The 23711-nt window shown below is 43.5% G+C and overlaps 2 protein-coding genes across 3 annotated transcripts; one reads left to right on the top strand and one right to left on the bottom strand.

The window, feature by feature from the left end:
- Window positions 1-284: 284 nt before the first annotated feature.
- On the bottom strand, window positions 285-3712 carry GON7 (GON7 subunit of KEOPS complex). Of its 2 annotated transcripts, none has more exons than XM_044231051.1 (2): window positions 3457-3712; window positions 285-1195 (listed from the first exon to the last, which is right to left on the bottom strand). In XM_044231051.1, exons 1-2 carry the CDS (start codon window positions 3662-3664, stop codon window positions 1101-1103), a joined length of 303 nt encoding a protein of 100 aa, XP_044086986.1. In that variant the 5' UTR covers window positions 3665-3712; the 3' UTR covers window positions 285-1100. The 2 variants fall into 2 exon arrangements, 1 of the variants encoding a protein (XP_044086986.1); XR_006381686.1 differs by having other exon boundaries at window positions 1128-1195; window positions 3442-3549.
- Window positions 3713-3887: 175 nt separating this feature from the next.
- UBR7 (ubiquitin protein ligase E3 component n-recognin 7) lies at window positions 3888-23413 on the top strand. The gene is made up of 11 exons (XM_044230475.1): window positions 3888-4071; window positions 5843-5976; window positions 6383-6443; window positions 8152-8247; window positions 11736-11789; window positions 12008-12113; window positions 13782-13990; window positions 14152-14301; window positions 14816-14978; window positions 17004-17065; window positions 21215-23413. The coding sequence occupies exons 1-11, from the start codon at window positions 3922-3924 to the stop codon at window positions 21305-21307; spliced, it is 1278 nt and encodes a 425-aa protein (XP_044086410.1). The 5' UTR covers window positions 3888-3921; the 3' UTR covers window positions 21308-23413.
- Window positions 23414-23711: the final 298 nt, after the last annotated feature.

The following is a 23711-nucleotide window of genomic DNA, read 5'->3' as shown; positions in this document are numbered from 1 at the left end:
GTTGCGGGGAGCAGGCTCCCTGCCAAGCAGAGAGCCAGATGTGGGCCTCCATCCCAAGACCCTGGGATCATGACCTGAGCTGAAGGCAGAGGGCTTAACCCACTGAGCCACCCAGGCGCCCCTGTAAGGTCACTTCTAAGATTCTGTAACTATTTGTATTTCCTTATATGCATGCTACTTGATTTCTTTGCATTTTAGCTACAAAAATGAATCAGGAAACATGCACAGTAAATAAAAAATGTCTTCGTCCCACCGACAAGCACGAAGGAACACACACACACACATTTTAGGAATATATATGCATTTTAAAGGATTCAATCGTACTTCAGTAAGCAAAATCAAAGCATGGATACAGGATGAGAAATACCTTAAGTTATAGTCAATACAGATTGTTTAAGTTAGTCAATACAGATTGTTTAAGTGAAAGACTTACATCTGTGTTTATGTACATAACATGTTACAGCATAAAATCACACCCAACTTTGCTCTCTTCAGGTACAAGTGAAATATATATTTGTTGAATGGTATCATCTCTGGAGGTCTGAATATTGGGGTGAGTGGGGATTCTAGGTTTCCTTGGGGCTCTCTCAAGAGCTCATCTCACTCCTTCAGTACTTCTCTTCCAATTTTCCTTCTTCTTACACAGAACTACCGTTCTTAAATTTAATATCCAATTTTCACCACTTGCTCGTATCACATGGTTCTTTCAAATGTTATTGTCCAAGAACTGACATGTATTTTTTATAACAAGCAGAAGCCAAAAGATGTAGACATCACACAATTTCATTCAATGGTTGTTGAAAAAGCAGAAAACAATAAAAATTCAGTTGCCAACTTAGAAGAGGATTTTATACATCATTAAGTGTTCTATTTTATTTCCACGGTCTGAAATTTACTTCTCATTCAAGAAAGCGATTCATTTCTAAACATTTATTGTATCTTTCTTTGCTGGAAACAGAAGAAACTTTTTTTCTTTGACAAAGTTGTCCTAGGGGAATAAAACAAATGCTTTTCCAAATTAGAGCTCAAGTCTTTCCTAACTGTCACTGAGTGGTAATTCAGATACAGTAGCAGCCTTTAAAATTTCATAAAAGCTACTGTTAAGATGGTGGTTTGGGCCGTTTTGCAGATGGTCCATCTGAGTTAGTTCTGTTATCAGTGTTATTTTCATCTTCTGCATCATCTTCATCATCACCTTTTAAAATAAATATATGTTGTATGACAATATGTTTGGTGGTTCAAAGAAAGAGACTGCTAAAATGGTTGATAATGATATTTCAACTTTAAGGGTTAATAAAATCATGCATATAACAGATTAAAGTATGTATGGTTAAAAAGATTTCAAGAATTTTGGTGTTTGAAATATTTCTTATCACTTTTTTTGGGAGATAAAATTCATAGACCATAAAATTCACTTTAAGGTATATGAATTGTATCTCCAAAAAAAGTGATGATAGATTTTAAATTTTAAGGTGTACAATTTATTGATTTGTTGTATATTCCCTAGGTTGAGCAACTGTCACCACTATTTAATTCTAGAACATTTTCATCATCCCAGAAAGAAATCTCACACCCATTAACAACCACTTTCCATTCCCGTTAGCCATTGGCCACCTCTAATCCACTTTCTACTTCCATAGATTTCTCTATTCTGGACATTTCATATAAATGGAATCATAAAATATGTGGCCTTTTTGTCTGCCTCTCTTCACTCAACATATTTTTAAAGTTCATTCACACTGTAGTGTTTATCGGTACTTCCTTTTTATTGTTGAACAGTACTCCACTGATGGATACACCACATTTTATTTATCCACATCAGGTGATGGACTTCTGTGCTGTTTCCAATTTTTAGTTATTATAAAACAGTGCTGCTATGAACATTCATGAATAAGCTCTCATGTGAATGTATGTTTCCAGTTCTCTTTGTGCAGAACTAGGAATGGAATGAGTGGAATTTCTGGGTCATATAACTTTACGTTTAACTATTTGAGGAACTGCCAAACTGTTTTCCAAAGAAGGTATAACATTTCATATTTCCACCAGCAATGTATAAGGCCTCCAATTTCTTCACATCCCAGCCAGCACTTGTTACTGTTCTTTCTGATTACAGTCATCCTAGTGAGCACGATGGGTTTTTTATTGTGGTCTTCGTTAGCATTTTTCTGATGGCCAGTGACGCTGAACATCTTTTCATGAGCTTACTGACCATTTGTATATTTCATCTGGAGAAATGTCTATTCAAATCCTTTGCATATTTGATAACTGGATTATTTGTAATCCAATTTCACTACTTAGTACTTTTTAGAGTTCTAACACTTTTCTTTAGTAATTGTTAATAATTTTTAAATTTTGGACATTTGTTGAGATAGAATTCCTATAACACAAAAATGCACCATTTCAATCTCTATTACTTTTAACAAAGGAAATCCAAACCTAAGCTTTATGGGGTCTGCATTTAATATACAAAAACATGTTCTCCAATACAAAGATACTACAGACCTGCCATTAATGGAATAGGTGGCCGCTATTTTTCCAGTATTTTAAGAAATGGTTCTAGCTATAATCCAATGACAACACTTTCAACAGATTAGAGAAGTACTTCTGGAGCCAAGAAACAGGACTTCACTTTCAAGGTAGGTGGCAACACCCAATTAACGTATTCATGGCACCAATCTATTGTCTGCACTCAGTATAATGGTCTGAGTTCACATTATCTGTAACTGTCAAGATGGAAAAAAAAAAAGTACAGTACAGTACAGTTGAAGCCCCTCTTTAGAGGCATTAAGTCCTGACTCAAGAATTTAATTCTTGGGTTCTTCAGCTCAGGGCAGAAAATGTGCCTTACCTTTTTTTGTATTCACCTGAATTTCACATTTCTCCTTTCAAACTGTGCCTTCTAAAATGGGATAGGGGAAAGGAGTTCCTGGGAGTTAGAGCTCCTTAAACTGACGTCTTCATAACCGATTCTGCGACAGATGGCAGTCTCCCTAACATGTTTGTAATTTCAACCCCGGGAGTGCTCATTTTCATCCTTCAACCCCCAACTCAAAAGTCATGCCCCTTTTCTGAAGCCTTCCTGGGTCCTCTGAGCGTGCAGTATTTACAGAGGGCCCCGGGGTCATACTTCTAGTCTGTAGTAAGTGTTTGCCTGTCTAACCCCACCAGCCTGAGAGTTCCACAAGGCCAGGAACTGAGCGGCATTCACCTCATTCTTTTTCAAGAGCACAGCCCAGCGCCTGGCAGAGTACTAGGCCCTCAGCATGGTTCCCCACCCCCCTCCCTCTGGCATAAATGGAAAGAGTCGCGAAAACGCTTAAGTAGAAACAGCCCAGATAACACGATAACAATTTTTAGTTGGATTCTTCTTCCCTCGAGGCTTTCTCCAAGTCCGCCACTCTCCCCGGGCTCCCCTGCCCCGCCCTCCTGTCGCTCCAGCACCTTCTCAGGGCTCACCGTCCATGGCCTCTTCTGGAGCCGCCGCCTCCTGGTCTTGCGCTGCCTGCTGTACCAGGGGGCCAAAGAGCTCGATCACCAGCTCTCTCATCTGGGCCACACCAGAGAGCAGGCCCTGGAAAGGGTCCGCGTCGTCCGGCGTCTCACAGGGCACCCGCAGCAGCTGCGGCTGCCCATCCAGCCCGACGTACTCGCCCGACAACTCCATGACGACCGCTGAGCTTCATCAGCTAGAGCCTCGAAGTACCATCCGGAAGCGGAAGTCAGCACGCGGCGGGCGCAGGAGGGCGCAGGCGGGGGGAGAGGCTTGACTTCCGTTTGTCGGGAGTCGCTCCTCCTCCTTCCTTCTCTTCCCTTCTTTGGGATTGGCTCTTAGCACTGGGCTCCGCCTCCTCCGGCCACGCCTCCCGCAGCTGCTTTTCCCGCCTCCGCCGGGCCGAGCGGCGGTCCCGCTGACAGTTGAGGATGGCCGGGGCGGAGGGGTCCGCTGGGCGGCAGTCGGAGCTGGAGCCCGTGGTATCGTTGGTCGACGTTCTAGAGGAGGACGAGGAGCTGGAGAACGAGGCGTGCGCCGTACTGGGCGGCAGCGACTCCGAGAAGTGCTCCTACTCGCAGGTGGGCGCGCGGCCCGGGCCTCGCCTCCCCCGGGCTCCCGCCGAACCTCCTGTTCCCGACCCGCCTTGCCCTATTCCCGCGGTTCGTCGTAGGCTTCCCCGTCCCAGGCCCAGCTGCCCTTAAACCTCAGCCTCCTGGGTCCTCCTTCTTAGCCTGCAGCCAGCAGGGCCCCCCTCCTCCCTGTCTTCCTTCGTCCGGTCCCTCTGGACTCTGCAGGCTCCGGCCGTGGGGCCCCTGCTCTTTCCTTCCACTCCCGTCTCTCCTCCGTGCCTCGGCTGCTTTTCAGAAACCGTCTCCGTGACCTCTCAGATCCCGACATCTTTGTCCTTACTTTTCGCGTCCTAAGAGTGTTTCTTAGGAAGCGAATGGGGAGAGTCAAAGCAGAGTTAAAGGAGAGAGCTCTGGATTTGAAAAAGCTCCCCCTGGGCTGGGATCCTTGACAGCTAATCCTCTACAATTTAGCTTGATAAGCGCTAGCTCGTAGTTTTTTTGGCCAGACGAAGCAAGTGCAGTGTCTATTTGCATCCCGTCCCCCGCCCCCCATGGAAGCCGACCGGAACCGCGACAGCAGGTGGCACTGGCGAAAGAGGGGAGGAAAGGAGAGGATTTGCTTGAAGGGTAAATTTGGCATTTGGAAGACGTTATGAATCAGGATTTGAGGGGGTGCGTTGTGACTCGTCTTGTATTTCTAGGTACAAAAATGGAGCAAGGTGGGTAGAAGGAATCTACTCGGGATGAGAATTGGTAGGAAGAAGGAGGTTACCCAAACTCTGGGGGATGCGTGGAAATTGGGGGAATGAGGCGAGAGACTTGGGGCCGTTATGTGGTGCGGACTGAGCTCATAATACCACTTGTCATCGTTGACCGGTTGAGTTTACCCTGCACAGTGGTTAGATTGTTGAATTAACCTGGTATCTACAGATAGTCCCAGATGTTGGCTGCTATTTTAAAACCTTTGGTTACCACTAAAACAACTTTTTCCTCTTTAAAAAAAATGCGTGCAAGCCTTTCTAGAAATGTAGTTAGCTTTATAAAACAGACTTCCTAAAAATTTTCTTTTTACTCTAGTAAAGTATGCGGAAAATCACACGAGTCGTGTCTGTGGGTTGGGGGAAAAGGTGAACATGTGTATGTACCTACTAACCCCCACCCCCAGATCAAGAAATCGAACATTAAGGGCATCCTAGAAGCTTCTGTCTCCCTCCTTTCTAGATGAGGGTAACCACTGTCAAGATTTCTACGAGTATTGCCTGTTTTTCCTCCCAGCTTTTAATTTTGAAAAAATTTAAGTCTATAGGTATGTTGAAAGAATAATATTATGAACTCCTGTGTATCTCTTACATGTATTCATTTTTTGTCACATATGTTTTGTCTCTCTTTTCTATATAATACACTTTTTCCCCCGAATCATTTGAAAATAAGTTGCGGACACAATGACACTCTACATATTTCCGCATGCACCTCCTAAAGTCAAAGAGTTCTTTTAATGCATTGATTTTCTCTTTGGCAGAGTCACAAGTGTATTCCAAAATTATAAGTGTGATACTGCTTACATAAACCTGTACATATTCTCCTATATTTTCATGTGTTAAAATGTTGTGCAGACAAGCTTTTTCTTATTTTCAGCTGGCTGGGAATTTAAATTTTAAGAAAAATTTGTATGAAAATGAGCACCAATATAGGACATATATAATGATTTGAAACATGCAACAGTGTTTTGGTACTTTCTTGTGTAATTATTATCTCTTTCCATTTTGGGGCTGTCTTTTAGGGCTCAGTAAAGAGACAAGCACTATATGCCTGTAGTACGTGCACCCCAGAGGGAGAAGAACCAGCAGGAATTTGCCTGGCTTGCAGTTACGAATGTCATGGAAGTCATAAACTATTTGAGCTATACACAAAAAGGTAAAGACAGTTAGACATTGGCGCTGAATGCTTTTTAAGTGTTTGAATTCTTTCCCACCTGTACTGTTTTTCTTGTTTTTCCACTTAAAGTAGTTGTACACTGGTCAAATTTAATGTAATTGTTTAATTGGAGAGAACAGTTTTTCCAGAGGGCCTTTTAAAGTATAATTACTGTATAAACTCAAACTGTCCTCCTTCTTCTGCCATTGTTTTACTTGTCTGTGTATGTGTGATATAAATATTTGTCTCTGTGCTTGTTTATTTTATTGTTATATGCTTGGAGAAATTTTAAATTGGATACATGAACAACCACCAAGATCACTTTTTGGGCTGTGGTATTAATTTAAAGAGTAACTCCTTAGATTTAAAAGAAAAATTAAAAGCGGTTTTTCCTCATTTTTTCCAGAAACTTTCGTTGTGATTGTGGGAACAGCAAGTTTAAAAATTTGGAATGCAAATTATTTCCTGTAAGTAAGCACTGTAACTAAAAATGCACTGAAAATAGCTGAGACTGATATTTGCGAAAGTGGATTAAAACTATGCATTTTCCAAAAAGGAAGTTCTTTTTTTTTTTTTTTAAGATTTTATTTATTTATTTGACAGATAGCGATCACAAGTAGGCAGAGAGGCAGGCAGAGAGAGAGAGAGAGGAGGAAGAAGGCTCCCTGCCAAGCAGAGAGCCTAATGCGGGACTCAGTGCCAGGACCCCGGGATCATGACCTGAGCTGAAGGCAGAGGTTTTAACCCACTGAGTCACGCAGGCACCCCCAAAAAGGAAGTTCTTATGCTTATTCTTTGCAAATAGGCAAATCAGTATTAGACTGTATTCCATTTTTTTTTTCCAATTTATTTATTTTCAGAAAAACAGTATTCATTATTTTTTCACCACACCCAGTGCTCCATGCAAGCTGTGCCCTCTATAATACCCACCACCTGGTACCCCAACCTCCCACCCCCCCGCCACTGCAAACCCCTCAGATTGTTTTTCAGAGTCCATAGTCTCTCATGGTTCATCTCCCCTTCCAATTTACCCAAAAGCACATACCCTCTCCAATGTCCATAACCCTACCCCCCTTCTCCCAACCCCCCTCCCCCCAGCAACCCACAGTTTGTTTCGTGAGATCAAGAGTCACTTATGGTTTGTCTCCCTCCCTATCCCATCTTGTTTCATGGATTCTTCTCCTACCCACTTAAGCCCCCATGTTGCATCACCACTCCCTCATATCAGGGAGCTCATATGATATTTGTCTTTCTCCGCTTGACTTATTTTGTATTCCATTTTTTATTGTGTTGGAAAACTAACCTGTTTAGAGCCTATATTACAGACTGTAATTAATATGAAATATTTTGGTGGGAATGTTCTTTAAAGTAACTCAGGTTTGATTATGTTGGTTGTGCTCATGGTTTAAGGCTTTTAAAACAAAGGGTATGACTTTAAAAACAAAAAACTTGCTCATAATGAATGTGAGCTAGATGCACACAGGAGTTTTTCACTGCTTTTTTGCTAATTATACAGTAATGTTTACTGAAGTAACAAAACCTAAGTAGAAAGTAAGGGATTTTACATTGTCCAGTCATAATTACTATTCCATTATAATTACTATTTCTCTCCTTTCAGTGTTATTTTTAGACAATTTCCTTGCCTGCTTTTTTACCTTCCAGTAACCTGGGAGCTTTGGCAATCACAGCTGGGCATTAAGGAATACTTCGAAATTCTAGGCCAGTGTTCATTTATATGGGTCGATCATTAATATTTATAATTAACTTTTACCAGCATTTTGTTATGGACATATTTGGTTTTCCCCAATTACTGCAAAGAGAGTATAAAAAATTAATTTTATTTATACTCTGTGTCTTGGAAAAAGTACCCTTTTAATAGGAGTGAATTCTTTTTCTTGGTACTTTGAATGTTAAAGACCAACTTTTGGGGAGGAAGTTATTTAATGTAGAAGTTTATTGAATGCATGGACTTCATGCAGTAGGAAATTTATGATATTTATGATATTATATTCATGTTATTTATCATGCCTTACTATATTACACGGATTATATATAATAAATATAATGTATTATATGTCGTATATATGATAATTTGTGTGGCATTTATGATAATTTATACTTTCATGATACCTGAAATTATAGACCATATTTTATATTGAAATTAATCTCTTTCAGGACAAAGCAAAGATAAATCCTGGCAACAAATACAATGACAACTTTTTTGGATTGTACTGCATTTGTAAGAGACCTTATCCTGATCCTGATGATGAGGTAAGAGAGTTAGAGGTTACTTGGAGGTTAATACCTCTAGCCTTCACTCCTCGGCCTGTTGTCCACTGTGGATCTCCGTAGCTGTTAAGAGGGGATTTGGGGATTATGAGAGGATTCTAGGTTTATCCTCTCCTAGGAGTCTGGGCTGGAGCTGTAACTGGTACCGATCAGATCTCGACTATTCTCACTCTACACCATGAGAGTGAAATATTGGACAGGACTTGCTCAAGGCCAGCACTTCCTTCCTTCCTCTCTCTCGTTGCTTGCCTGCTCTGCTCCCCCAAACATTGTCCAAAAAATGATCTTCAACTTCTTGCTTCCCTGAAAAAAGAGAAATGGGGTATCCATGGGGCGCCTGGGTGGCTCAGTGGGTTGAGCCGCTGCCTTTGGCTCAGGTCGTGATCTCAGGGTCCTGAGATCGAGCCCCGCATTGGGCTCTCTGCTCAGTGGGGAGCCTGCTTCCTCCCCTCTCTCTGCCTGCCTCTCTGCCTGCTTGTGATCTCTGTCTGTCACATAAATAAATAAAATCTTAAAAAAAAAAAAAAGAAATGGGGTATCCAGACTGAATCCTCTTAAAGATTTCAATATATACAAAATTTTAATATTTTTTTAATTAATTTTATTTTTAAAAGATTTTATTTATTTATTTGACAGAGAGATCACAAGTAGGCAGAGCAGCAGGCAGAGAGAGAGGGGGAAGCAGGCTCCCTGCTGAGCAGAGAGCCCGATGCGGGGCTTGATCCCAGGACCCTGAGATCACGACCTGAGCCAAAGGCAGAGGCTTAACCCATTGAGTCACCCAGGCGCCCAAAACATTTAAAATTTTTTTAAAAGTATACACAGAATTTAAAGAGTTTTTCTTCTTCCTCACTCCGTCTTCTTACTTCCTAGATATAAGCTTTTTGGGGGATATGTTTTTAGACCTCTTTCTCTGCCCATGTAAGTGGGTGTGTGTTTCAATGTGTAGTTTCCTTTTTTTTTTTTTAAGATTTTATTTTATTTATTTGAGAGAGAGAGACAGTGAGAGAGAGCATGAGCGAGGAGAAGGTCAGAGGGAGAAGCAGACTCCCCATGGAGCTGGGAGCCTGATGTGGGACTCGATCCCGGGACTCCAGGATCACGCCCTGAGCCGGAGGCAGTCGTTTAACCAACTGCGCCACCCAGGCGTCCCGGATGTGTAGTTTCCTTTTAACAAAAGTGAAAACTCAGTACATTCACTTGTGCAGCTTTTCTCACTTATCAGTATATCACAGACCTCTTTCCACATGACACCGCACAAATCCACCTTGCTCCCAGGTCACTTCATAACGTGACCTGCTGTAAGTTAGTGACCTGGGTGTCCTGTCGCAGACTGCTGCTGTCTGATTTCTCGGCATTGTAAAGAAAGCTGCGGTGAACATCCTTATACAGTAATATGACTGAGTGTATTCCTGCGAGCATTAATGGATACCTAGAGGGAGAACCAGTGAGAGATATAGGATACTTACATTTCCTGCAAAAGGAGTTCAGTCGCAAATAGTAGATGGTAGTGTGTTTTTCCCTGTACTCTTGTTAGGCCTACATATTCGCAGTCTTTTTACATTTTGCCATGTTGATAAGTGAAGAGCAGTATCTCTCTCTCTCTTTTTTTTTTTTTTTTTTTAAGATTTTATTTATTTATTTGACAGAGAGAGAGAGATCAGGCAGAGAGTAAGGAGGAAGCAGGCTCTCTGCTGAGCAGAAAGCCCGATGCGGGGCTCGATTCCAGGACGCTGAGACCATGATCTGAGCCGAAGGCAGAGGCTTAACCCACTGAGCCACCCAAGCGCCCCATTATCTTTTATTTATTTATTTATTTATTAAAGATTTTATGTATTTATTTGACAGAAATCACAAGTAGATGGAGAGGCAGGCAGAGAGAGAGAGGGAAGCAGTCTCCCTGCTGAGCAAGAGCCCGATGCAGGACTCGATCCCAGGACCCTGAGATCATGACCTGAGCAGAAGGCAGCGGCCTAACCCACTCAGCCACCCAGGCGCCCCGCGCCCCATTATCTTTTAAAGATTTCCTTTCCCTGATCATGAGTGAGCTTATGCATCCTACATGAGCTTATTAAATATTTGTAATAATCTCTCTGAATTGTCTGTTCATAGTCTTGGCCCATATTTTGACTGGCTTTTGTTTGTGTATTTACTGATTTGAAGAAGTGCTTTTATGTTTAGAGAAATTAGCCTTTTGCCCTCTTGCTTTCTAGTTGTCTTGGAACTGTAATTATTGAACCAAATTATGTAGAGGAACAAGTTGAAGATATCTTTGAGTTAACAAAGATAAAACCTTAAAACTGGGGCGCCTGGGTGCCTCAGTTGTTGGGTGGCTGCCTTCAGCTCAGGTCATGGTCCCAGGGTCCTGGGATCGATTCCCACATTGGGCTCCCCGCTCAGTGGGAAGCCTGCTTCTCCCTCTCCCACTCCTCCTGCTTGTTCCCACTCTTGCTGTGTCTCTCTCTGTCAAATAAATAAATCTTAAAAAAAAAAATCCTTAAAACTGGATATTTTAAGTTATGAGGTAAAGTGTTATGACACTGTTAAAAGACAGAAATAAGATGCTGAATAAATTGAACAAGGCAGAAAAAAGAATAAAAATATACATATATATATAGTGTGTGTATGTGTGTATAGGTCTATGTATGGGCATGTATAAAGGTACATACACTTTTTCCCCTTTAAGAAGTTATAGTAGGGAAAAGACAGAACAACATTGGGGTATTAATCAGTAGACAGGAAAGCCTAGGAATGAAAGGAAAACCACTCCAAAGAGAGTCTGTGCCCTTTGGTATATTGTTTTTCTAGGGCCAGAATTTAATTGCTTAATTATTTAACTAATTCAAGTTAGGGAAATTGTTGCTATCCATATTATCAAAAGTTTGTTTATGATATTTACTTTCCAGTTTAAGTAAAATGATGGGGTTGAAGAATGTGGGGTTGCCACATTCTGCATTGGTCAAGTCATCTTACCTCCCTGGGCATTGGTTTATGGATAAAATGAAAAGATGCCAAGTAACCAAAGTGAATTTTTTTTTAAAAGATTTTATTTATTTATTTGACAGACAGAGATCCTAAGTAGGCAGAGAGGCAGGCAGAGAGAGGAAGGAAAGCAGGCTCCCTGCCGAGCAGGCTCTATACTAGGACCCTGGGATCATGGCCTGAGCCGAAGGCAGAGGCTTAACCCACTGAGCCACCCAGGCGCCCCCCTCCCCCAGTGAATTTTTGATGGTTGCTTCCAAAGTGCTCACCTCAGTGTGCCCCTTCTGCAAACCAGTTCCTGGAGAGTGAGCTTCTCTGGCCCCGTGACCCGCTCCTTCTCCCTGTCCCCTTGACTGTTGGCGCATGGAGAGCAGTCTCACAGAATCGCCAGAGAATCATTTAGTATCTGCTTCTACTGTTTGCCAGATTGACTTCTGTGTCCCAGAATTCACTGTACTCATTAACATGCGAACTGCTTTCCACGTTAGATTCCGGATGAGATGATCCAGTGTGTGGTCTGCGAAGACTGGTTCCACGGGAGGGTAAGGAAAGCTTTGACCTTTTAAAGCCCTCGTCTTCACAAAAAGAGAAAAGAGCTTTTCTTTTTGCATGGCGTTATCTTTTACCTTATGATTACTCTTCTAAAAATAAACTATAAAGATAGGATCGGTGCTGTATTGTGGTATTTGTTTATTACATAACGAGGATTTGGGGCAGCTTGGAGACCACAAGCAAAATCCTCGGTTTCCTGTATTCACAGCATCTTGGTGCCGTTCCCCCCGAGAGCGGAGACTTCCAGGAGATGGTGTGCCAGGCTTGTATGAAGCGCTGCTCCTTCCTGTGGGCTTACGCTGTGCAGCTGGCGGGTACGTGTCTCTGTGGTATCAGGGTACCCCAAACCTGGCTTCGTGACATTTCTGTGTTCAGTCCAGAATTTTTAGCAACTGTTTTGTTTTTTTTTTTTTTCTAAATTTAAATTCAATTCATTAACTTACAGTGTATTATTAGTGTCAGAGGTAGAGGTCAGGGATTCATCAGCCTTATATAACACCCAGTGCTCATTCCATTCTGTGCCCTCTTTCATGCCCGTCACCCAGTTTCCCATCCCCCACCCTTTCCCCTCCAGCAACCCTCAGACTGTTTCCTATGGTCAAGGGTCTTTTAGCAACTGTTTTTAAGTTGGAGGAAACCAGAATCAGGGAAAATGGAAGAGGAAGTTTTTGAATGGGACTTTGAAAAATAAATAGAACCAAAATAAATTGTTCTTAAGTGGAAGACATGCTATTAGTTGGGAGGTGTGGGGTGTAATTTGCTACCCAGTGCTTATATTATATTATATTATATTATGTATGTACTATAGAAATTGGCCTGAAACAGCTAATCAACAATGAATGATCTTGAGGCATTAGGTATTTTATTTTACTGATAATGCAGATGTATTAATTAATTTATTTTTAGAGTGGCAGTTACTCATAGTGTTTGCTGCTCTGACCTCATAATGTCTTATCCTTCTCACCTTTAGGGAACATTTTACCATATGAACCACAAACAGCATAGCCATACCTAAAATCTAACTCTACTCTTTTGATTTGTCTCAAAGTTCGTTTTTTTTTTTTTAAGATTTTATTTATTCATTTATCAGAGAAAGAGAGAGAGAGAGTAAAAGCAGGGGGGGAGTGGCAGGCAGAGGGAGAAGCAGGCTCCCTGCTGAGCAAGGAGCCTAATGTAGGGCTCCATTCCAGGACCCTGGGATCACGACCTGAGCCGGAGGCAGAGGATTTAACCCACTTGAGCCATCCAGGCACTCCAGTGACTGACATTTTAATTTTTAATTTTTGTTTATTTTTAAAGGTTTATTTATTTATTTGCGAGAGCGAGACCAAGATCTCAGCAGACATAGCAAGAGAGCATGAGCAGGGAGGAGAGGGAGAAGCAGGCCCCCAGCCGAGCAGGGAGCCCAGTGCGGGGCTCAGTCCAGGACCTTCGGATCATGACCTGCCCCGAAGGCAGACACCTAACCAGTAAACCACCCAGGTGTCCCAAAGATGTATTTATTTAACTAATCTCTGCACTCAGTGTGGGGCTTGAACTCATGACCATAAGATCGATTGCATGTTCTTCCGGCTGAGCCAGTCAGGTGCCCTGTGATTGACTTTTTTTTTTAAAGATTTTATTTGTCAGAGAAAGAGAGAGAGCACAAGCAGGGAGAGTGGCAGGAAGAGGGAAAAGCAGGCTTCCCGCTGAGTAAGAAGCTCCCCGATGTGGGACTCAGTCCCAGGACCTTGGGATCATGACCTGAGCCAAAGTCAGACTGAGCCATCCAGCGTCCTGTGACTGACATTTTTAAATGAACTGTTCAATTACTTGAACTCTGGATTAGGTAGACATAATCTAAAAAAGAGTTGATGATTCCTTTCTCTTTATTCCAGAGAATAAGGTTGACTCTCTTTTTCCAGATATAATCAGACTAAGTGATTTCACTGTTTAATAATAATCTGGATATGTGTGTGTGTTTCTTTTCACTGAACCCGCAGTCACCAAAGTATCCACAGAGGATGACGGGTTGGTGCTGAATGTTGATGGAACAGGTGATCAGGAAGTCATCAAACCCGAAAATGGAGATCATCAAGATAGTAGCCTCAGAGAGGATGTTCCAGAACATGGAAAGGATGCGGTCCAGGAAGTCAAAGCAGAGCAGACTAATGAACCATGTGCCAGCTCTAGTTCTGAATCTGATCTTCAGGTAACATAGGAGGTCTGAGCCATAAAAGAAATAAAGCGGAAGCAAAATTAATTCTGGAAGCTCTGTAGGATTTCATGCCTAAAGAAATTCCTCTCTATAGCCTAAGCTCTGGAAACTGTGATAGTGTTAAAAACACATTTCAGAATTTCATTTCATTTCAGACAGGGTTTAAGAATCAGCATCTCAACTCAGAATCACAGTCTGGCTGCAGACTTCAAGAGCTTAATGCTAAGTGGTTTGTAAAGAAGGACACCGCCACCTATTGGCCGGTCAACTGGCGCAGCAAGTTATGTACCTGCAAAGACTGCATGGTGAGTTCGGGGTCAAGGTCACTGTTATGTTACCGGGTTTGTTATGGACCGATGCCACAAATAGGGCCATCTGGAAAATATATTTGTGAAACTGTTGCTAGGACTGTAGAGAACTCTGAAATATTTTATATTAAGCAAATTTATGTAATGCTACTTGTTGTCTGACTGCTTGTGGGAGAAATTAGGAATTATGTAGGACTTCATTTCAGTAGAAAATAGAAGTTCTTCTCTTTTTTATATCGTAGAATTTGGTTGGAAATAAAAATATCCATGGAAGTTACATTAAGTCCGTCGTTTTTAAATAAAGACCCTGTAACACCTACTGGGAAGTTGGGAGATTCCTGAGAGAGATTTGGGCAGGAAGAATAAATCACTCAAGCATTTCTGTACTAAAGGCTCAGGTTTTCTGGCAGTTAACCTGAAAACATTAAATACATTTGTAGTGATTCTCCTGAAGTTGACTTTCTGAGAATAACATACAGTTCTAATGGGAAACTGGTTTTATTTTTTGAAGAAAATGTATGGCGAGCTAGATGTCCTGTTCCTGACAGATGAATATGACACAGTTCTGGCTTATGAAAACAAGGGCAAGGTCGACCAGGCAGCTGACAGGAGAGACCCTTTAATGGACACCCTTAACAGCATGGACAGAGTCCAGCAAGTGGAACTCATTTGTGGTAAATGCTGTTTGAACAAAAATTCACAAAGCTCATTAAGTTTTCCTTAACTCTTAAAATATGTTTAGTGAGCACTTAATTTTCGTTTTCACTTAATACAAACAAGGTTTAAAATTGGAATTATAAAGTAGCCTTCAATTACACTTGCCTGATTGTAGTGTTGCTGGGTATACAGCGGTTGTTACCACTGTCAGAATTACGTGCTAGAAGCATTAGGTGCTTGAGAACCCTTAACGTGTGCTTTTTTGATTCATGGTAGATGTATGAGTAAGGAATAATAGAAAATCAGTATCTTTCTCCATCCACTGAAATGGTTTGCATTGAACATTACCCGTCCTCCAGGAAGCCACCAGAGGGGGAAATATCCCAGCCCTTGCTGGCAGACCTTTACAGATGGTCCCCCAGTGTGCCCAGCTGATCTTGGTCATTTCCATCCTGGTGTCTGCTCGGGTACCACCCCTTCAGAGGCAGTCATCATTTCTGTCTTTCGTTTTTAACTGTTTGATGAATTTCCTTTGCCTCTGGTAGACTAAAAGCTTTTCAAGGATGGAGGCTGCATCTGAAAGATTTCTGTGGCCCTCAGGGGGGCCTCATACATAACAGAAACTATTAAGTGAGTGAATAAGTCTTAAAACGTAGAGTTTGACAAGCCCAAGATTATTTCAACTACTAGGATTCCAGAGAGATAGGAAGCCATTTATTTATTTATTTATTTGTTTATATTTTTAAAAAGATTTTATTTATTTATTTGACAGACATTACAAGTAGACAGAGGGGCAGGCAGAGAGAGAGAAAGGGAAGCAGGCTCCCTGCTAGGCAGAGAGCCCAATATGGGGCTCGATCCCAGGATCCTGGGATCATGACCTGAGCCAAAGGCAGAGGCTTAACCCCCTGAGCCACCCAGGTGCCCCATAGGAAGCCCTTTAAAAAATTCTTAGCTGACAGGGTGTCTGGTGACTCAGTTGTTAAGTGTCTGCCTTTAGCTCAGGTCATGATCTCAGGGTCCTGGGATCAAGCCCCACATTGGGCTCCCTGTTTGGCGGAAAGCCTGCTTCTCCCTCTTCCACTCCTGCTGGTTGTGTCCTCTCTCTCTCTCTCTGTGTCTCTCTCTGTCAAGTAAATAAATAAAATCTTTAAAAAAAAAAAAAATCTTAGCTGGGGCCCCTGGGCGGCTCAGTGGGTTAAGAGTCTCCCCTTGGCTCAGGTCATGATCCTGGAGTTCCAGAATCGAACCCTGCATCCTGCTCCCTGCTCAGCGGGGGAGTCTGCTTCTCCCTCTGCCCCTCACCCTGCTTGTGTTCTCTTTCTCTCTCAAAATAAATAATCTTTTAAAAATTTAAAAAATAACTTAATCTTTTTGGGCATGAGTTTTTTGTTTTTGTTTTGTTGTTGTTGGTAGGTTTGTTTTTTAAAGAAGTAGGGTCCTTGATATCAAAATGAAAAAACTCAGGGACACCTGGGTGGCTCAGTTGGTTGAGCAGCTACCTTCCGCTCAGGTCATGATCCCAGCGTCCTGGGATCGAGTCCCACATCGGGCTCCTTACTCGGCAGGGAGCCTGCTTCTCCCTCTGTCTCTGCCTGCCATTCTGTCTGCCTGTGCTTGCTCTCGCTCCCTCTCTCTCTCTGACAAATATAAAAAAAAAAAAAAAGAAAAGAAAAAAACTCAGGAGAAATTGGGACAAGTTTCTTATTTATTTATTTATTTACTTATTTATTGAGAGAGAGAGCATGAGCAAGAGGGGCAGAGGGAGAGAGAATCTCAAGCGGACTCTGAGCTGAGCGCAGAGCCCGACTTGGGGCTCGATCCCATGACCCTGAGATCACGGCTTGAGCCGAAACCAAGAGTCAGAAGCTCAACCAACTGTGCACCCAGGCGGCCCATAGGAGCAAGTTTCAATGCACGTTTCACTTAGAGAAAAATTTAAACTATTAACATTCTCAAATTTTAGTGAGAAAGAAGTACTTTGTTTCTAAAAGCACATGATGTGTCTCATGTTTACTACCTCTTTTGTTGTTTTGATTTAGAATACAATGACTTGAAGACCGAACTTAAAGACTATCTCAAGAGATTTGCTGATGAAGGCACGGTATGTGAGTTAAAGAACTTTAATCATAGCCCTGTATGTTCTGAATAAACTGTTTATTTTCTTGGAGGAAGAAATGACCATGTATGTTAAACTGGAAACTTGGGAGGTGAATGTAGGCAGAGCTAAGGGAAGTCAGTGAGAGGTGGGGAAAGCAGGGCCTGGCCATGGTGGGAGACCTTCCCAGCCCTGGGCTGTTGGGAATTAGGAGCCGAGCGGCCATACAGGGTCTGGAAAGAGTTCGTGTAGCCAGAGAAGGCCAGGACATGAGCCATCCTGATTCTGCCCATCCTGACCTTTAAGCAGAGATCCTTGAAAGAGGAAGGAAAAATGACCAGGCAAGGAAAAATGAATGCCAGACCCCTCTTCTTGGATTTTTTGATTCTATAGTTTAGAATAAAAGACCTTCACAATTGGGGCTAAAACATTTTTCTTGCTCATGAGAGAGTCTGTACGCTTTTAAGGGTGACACTGATTCTAAAATGTGGGATCCTCAAAACAGTCTTGCAGGTGAATTTACAAGGACTTCATAGCTCTTTACTGTTCATACAGTAAACATTTGTGACAGAATGTTCTTCTGAAATACTTTTCTGGCCTCCACAGGCAGATAGAAACAAAATTTAACTTTTCTTTTGTCCTTTTGGACGGTTTGCTCTGCTGTGCGCAGACACAGAAATCAAGTCAGGTGTGTCTGGCGGCTGCCGGGGAAGTGTGCTTAGACTTGGTCCCTTGGAAGGAGTCTTTGCTGGCCTGCTTGAAGCCACTTTCTCGTCGCTCATAAATGTGGCAAGAGCTTGGAGCTGCCTGCAGATCTGGACAGGGTCCCAGCGCTGCCTTTCTGCATAACGAGTTGTAAAGTCAGAAATTAAGAGTTTTCTATTTAGTAGACATCTTATTTTTTAGAGAATTTTCCTCATTTTCAGCTTCCTGCTTCTCGGCAGTACTTGAACTGCAGCTATTCCTGTTCCTCTAGTTCTCTCGCTAGACCTAAGAATGTTCGCAGGACGCCTGGGTGCCTCGGTCAGTTAAGCATCTGACTCGATCTTGGTGCAGGTCTTAATGTCGGGGTCATGAGTTCAGCCCCCACTTTGGGCTCCATGTTGGGCTCCATGCTGGGCGAGGAGCCTGCTTAAAAAAATAAAAACAAAAACTAAGAATGTTCACAGGTGTAACTTTCAACCTTGACACTGTTTTTTTACTGAAGTGTAGTTAACAATTTTATATTGGTTTCAGGTGTCTTAACCTCTGCAGTATTCGTGGGCATTTGAGGTTTTTCGTATGTGTCAGAGCATATGTGTTTTTTTGTTTTTAAAGATTTATTTATTTATTTATTTGACAGAGATCACAAGTAGGCAGAGAGGCAGGCAGAGAGAGAGGAGGAAGCAGGCTCCCCACGGAGCAGAGAGCCCGATGTGGGCCTCGATCCCAGGACCCTGGGATCATGACCTGAGCCGCAGGCAGAGACTTTAACCTACTGAGCCACCCAGGGGCCCCAGCATGTGTGTTCTTGACTCTTATCTTGTACCTTCTGCTTTATGCAGTTTGTGGTCACAAGGCCCTTTATTGATTTTACTACACACGCTTGAAATCACATAAAAGAAAGGACAAGCAATTTTATTCAAGGTTTTCTCCTGTGTCTTCAGTATATGGATCTTTGTCATCACTAGAGCTGCTTTTTATGAGTCTAAGATAATTTTTTTTGTATCTGATGTGATGATTTAAGAGGACAATATATTTTTTAATTGTTTGTTCCATGACATGGGTAACTAGACCTTTACAAAAACAAATAAGAACCTTAAGCTGCAGTAAGTTTCCTCTGCTTTGGCTGTATTTGTCCTGATAAGTTGTAGATGTTCTCAGATGAGGGACTGCCTTTTATTTTATGTTTGTGTTTGACTATAAAAGAAAGAATCCTTAGAAACTACAAAATGTCTGAGACAAATCGGTGAAATGATTTATGATTGATTCCCAGTATTTATTCTTCAACATTTCTACTCTGCATGTTGGCTGTGACCATTTGAGGGTCTAGAAGCTTAAAATTGCGCACTCTAATTTTCATGCTTTTAAGTCACCTCTCCCAACCTTATTGAAGGAAAATTGCTTTTCTTTTATTGCCTTTCGGTATTTAGTGTTGGTGATCCGGTGTAGGGACAGTTCCTTCAAACTGGAATTTCCAAGTGTCCTGTATATTAGCATTTTATAATTGTGAAGTTCCAAGCCATTTAGCACATAGTGTAGAGCTTTGAGCTTCAGCATCTCAGGGGGGTCGGCCACCTGGAGCCTGCATCTGTTAGGGGCTCTGATTCTTTGCTGGGTGACCAGCTGTCTCAGCCTTGGTGCTTGTGAAGCTGGCATGTCAGTTACTGGTCTGTGTTGTTCTTCCACTTAGAGGATTAATAAATATCTTTTCTTACCCCAAGGAAGGCATCAAGTTGGCATGGCTGTCTGTGGATGTTTGCAGCACCTACCTTGGGGAGTAAGGGGGAGAGTTTCACTTTATATGCAAATATTTATCCATTTTCTTACCTTTCCCCCTCTCTCCCTCATGCTCACTTGCGGTCTCCCCCCCCCCAGCCCCTCCCACCCCGCTTGCTTTTTCTCTTTCCCTCCCTCTTCCTGCCCCACCTTCATTCTTTCATAATAGTAAGAATATGTTACCTTTGTAAGGAAAAACTAAATTCCTGGGGTGCCTGGGTGACTCAGTGGGTTAAGCCTCTGCTTTCCCTCAGGTCATGATCCCAGGATTCTGGGATTGAGTCCTGCATCAGACTCTGCTCAGCAGGGGGTCCACTCCCCCCCCCCCCCCCGCCTGTCACTCTGCCTACTTGTGATCTCTCTCTGTCAAGTAAATAAATAAAATCTTAAAAAAAAAAACAAAACCAACTAAACTAAATTCCCAAACCTATCTGTTTTGATGGACTTCGGGTGGCAGTTAGGTCAGAGCAGCTGGGGGTCAGAGCCGCTGGCTCGACGTTCTTGGGGTGAATAAGGGCTCCTTCAAGGTTGTGCCACTTTCCTTTTCATCCATATTGTTCCTGGGCCTTATTTTCTTATTTCTAATATTTTATTTTGCTAATGTCATAAACACCTTTGTATGATGCTCTAATAATCCTTTTTCCAGTGAAATGGAAGAGGAGTTTCTCATTGCATGAAATGGAGAGCCTGTTTCCTAAGATAGCGCTTCTTTATTTTTGGTCAATTACTCTTTTCATGTAGCAAACATTTCTGACTTTGGACTCATGGAGAGGGCAAAGTTTTTTCCAGTAAAGAAGAAAATACAAATCTCAAAGCAAAACAGACTTTGTTTTCTTTGGGTACTCACACGGAGCTCCAAGGACATTCCCAAGAAACTGGTGTGGTCATGAGAGAAGGCGGTGGTCTTGGGAGACCTCCGGGGTGCTCAGTTGTGTGCTGACTCTGCCAGTTTCTTTTCAACTAATGGGGTTTTTTAAAAGATTTTATTTATTAAAGAGAGAGGGAACATGAGCAGGGGGAGGGACAGAGGGAGAGGCCAAAGCAGGCTCCCCTCTGAGCAGGGAACCCAATGCGGGGGCTCGATCCCAGGACTCTGGGATCATGACCTGAGCCAAAGGCAGACGCTTAACAACTGAGCCACCCAGGCGCCGGCAGCTACAGTTTATTAAGAACTTGGGACACCTGGGTGGCTCAGTGGGTTAAAGCCTCTGCTTTCGGCTCAGGTCGTGATCTCAGGGTCTTGGGATTGAGCCCATGTTGGGCTCTCTGCTGAGCAGGGAGCCTGCTTCCCCCTCTTTCTCTGACTGCTTCTCTGCCTACTTGTGATCTCTCTGTCAAATAAATAAATAAAATCTTTAAAAAAAAAAAAAAAGAACTTACTCCCAGCCGGGCTGTGTTTCACAGGCCTTGAACCTGATCTGCTCCTCAAGTGGCGCTGGGAGACAGGTGCAGCTTTGCTCTCGTTCCGTGTGATGAACCCCGGGTAGGGACTTGTCCTGCTCTTCTTCTTAGCTGTGTGACCTTGACCAGGCCCATGCCTCTGAGATGGAGCCCGTGGAATCAATTCCACATTAAAAGCATTCTTAGCAGCAGGATCTTTCGCCTGTGAATATTGTGACTGGTTACTGCCCTTCCGGAATGCACAGCCCCTTCCTAAGCTGTGTTTTTCATCAACAGGTGGTCAAGAGGGAAGACATCCAGCAGTTCTTCGAAGAATTCCAGTCCAAGAAGAGGAGACGAGTGGACGGCATGCAGTATTACTGTAGCTAGAGCGGAGGCCACCGCAGAGGCCGCTTAACGGTGCCCGGAATAAAAGAGGCGTATCTCACACCTGGTCCTGTCCCGGCCTCGCGCTCTCTCCCCTCCCTAAGCACAGTAGCCACAGCGTGGGTGCCGATCGCCCGGCCGGCCCCCTCCGCCTCTGCCCAGCGCAGCTTGGCGCGCAAACCGCACGCCCGCCGCCCGACCACCGAGTAACCCCCAGGTTATTTGCTTCTGAGTTTTAAGGAGTTTGATTTGGTTTTGAGAAAGTAAACTGGTTTCTTTGCTAATGATATTTTCTTTAACTCCTGAACGTATCTCCCCTGCCGCAGAGCTGTTGTCTCCAGGGACCTGCTCTGCGGGGCACGGCAGGAGCCTTCTTCCTGTCTGCCAGAGCCTGGCGAGGTCCCTCACCCCTCTGATCGTGGTGCCTTGGGTCAGCGCTTCCTCAGGCCTGGTCTCCTTTCCCACATCCCTGCTTTCTCCGGTGTGCTCACCGCAAAGAGGCGTCTTGAAACTTGCTCATCCGGGCCCAACCTTCAGTGGGGCCGAGGGCCGATGGTTTTCTGGGCTGAATGTTGTCGCAGGCAGGGAGGTTGGCTGAGGTCAGGATCGAGGAAGCCAACCTTTGTTACGATTTTTACTAATAAATTTCAAGTGAAAATTTCGTTCACAGTTCTCTTGGCACTAGAATATTAGCATTTCCGTACTGTAGTGCTCACAGGGCTTCCTGGAGAAAACTCGCCAGTGTACTAGTCCCTTTTCTGCTGCCTAGAAAACAGACCGGGTACTACCCTGTGAAATCTTGGTGGTTTACAGAGTCCTCTGGATTTCTTTATATTATCAGGGATATTCATAAGCATATAGTAAAAAACGGACCTATTTTGATATTGTTCTGTTATGGAAATGTTCTTAGAACCCCAGTAAATTATTATTTTTCCCCTAAAATCTGTGTTGAAGAAAAAAGATACTGGTTTAGCTTCCTTGTAGCGAGCAGGGCAGTGAGTGTCCTGTTTTGGAAGAGGCAGACGGTGTGTGAGAGATTCCCAACTAGGCCCTAGGCTGCACGAATGATGAGCTTTATGTAAATAAAAGTTAACGTCCACAGCTGGTTCTCTAATGACCATGAGATCTTCTTTTGAAGAACCTTCTGGATGGTTGTATAAAACCCCATATTTGAGGGGAAGTCCTTTCGGTTGGTATGAAAGCGCTTTACGGCCCTGAGTCCATGTGGAAAACACCTTTGATAAACACAGAGCCTCGGTTGCTCTCCCTCCAGAGTGATGTGACAAGAGATGACACACTTTAAGGTATGTGACTTTAAGCCTCAGAGGCTTCGGGGCCACAAGGGAGCATTGATTTCCTTCTGTGTGTCCAGCCATGGCCAATACCAGTCCCTGGATGAGATGAACTCGGCCTAGAGAACATCGGGGCCTCAAAGCAACGGTCCAACCCCTGGTTTTCTGCACCAAGACTCCTAATTCCAGATCCCCATGAGGAGTGGTGTGTGGAGCTCGGGGAGCCTGTGGCCACAGGACATGCTTGTGTGCCCTGCGCTGGTCTTGTAGAGAGGCTAGGTTGCCAGGCTCGGGGCATCTGAGATGGCGGACAGCTGGGGACCCTCATCTGAGTCTGAGGACTTGCACCTGTTTTATGCAGGCTCGCGCCTGGACACTGCAGTGGCCTGCAGGGTCTCCGCCTCCCAGCGTCGGCTTGTTGGCCACGAGGTTCCTGGCCACCCGGGACCGCCACAGAGGCCACATGTTCCCAGCCGGCACAAAGTACACTCCTCCCGGGGCTGAAGGGCTCCTCCAGAAAGGTACTGACCCTTCTTTTACATTAACCAGAAAACCTCTTTTTTTAAACCTATGTTCACAACTAGTTTTCTTACTGACCGCACCGGACTGTCTCTTCTTGTGGAGACGGATTTTGGCCAACGTGTGGCAGCTGACATAAATGCATGTTTTATGCAAGACAAGAATATGGTATTAGTTGCTTTTAAGGAACTCTGGCATCGTATGTGCGTTTTTTGTAGAATTGTTACTGGACTTACAATGACACACTTCAATCAGGTTTCTGTAAAATTTAAATAAAACCGGTTCAACAAAATAATGGCATTATAGGTGGTTCTTAGTCCTATTTAAATGTGCACAGCGCTGCCCTCCCCTGCGGTTATAAGGGATATGAACGGAGTGTGAATCTAGCAGCCATTCCTGCCCTGGCTGGTGTCCTGCTCAAGCGGAGGGACGGGGAAATTTCTTTCCTGCTGTTCTAGGAGATGTGGCCTGAGCTGAGGTCTGCCAGCAGGGGCCCCCGCTGGCTTTAGAACCCCTCCTGTGAGGGGTGTCCCTGATTCCTGTTGGGGCCTCAATGAGGGAGGGGACGAAGGAAAGGGCTTGGGTTGTAACCGAAG

Source organism: Neovison vison, chromosome 13 (assembly GCF_020171115.1).
Source record: "Neovison vison isolate M4711 chromosome 13, ASM_NN_V1, whole genome shotgun sequence".
Lineage (NCBI taxonomy): Eukaryota > Metazoa > Chordata > Mammalia > Carnivora > Mustelidae > Neogale > Neogale vison.
This window is presented reverse-complemented; position numbering and strand designations above follow the sequence as displayed.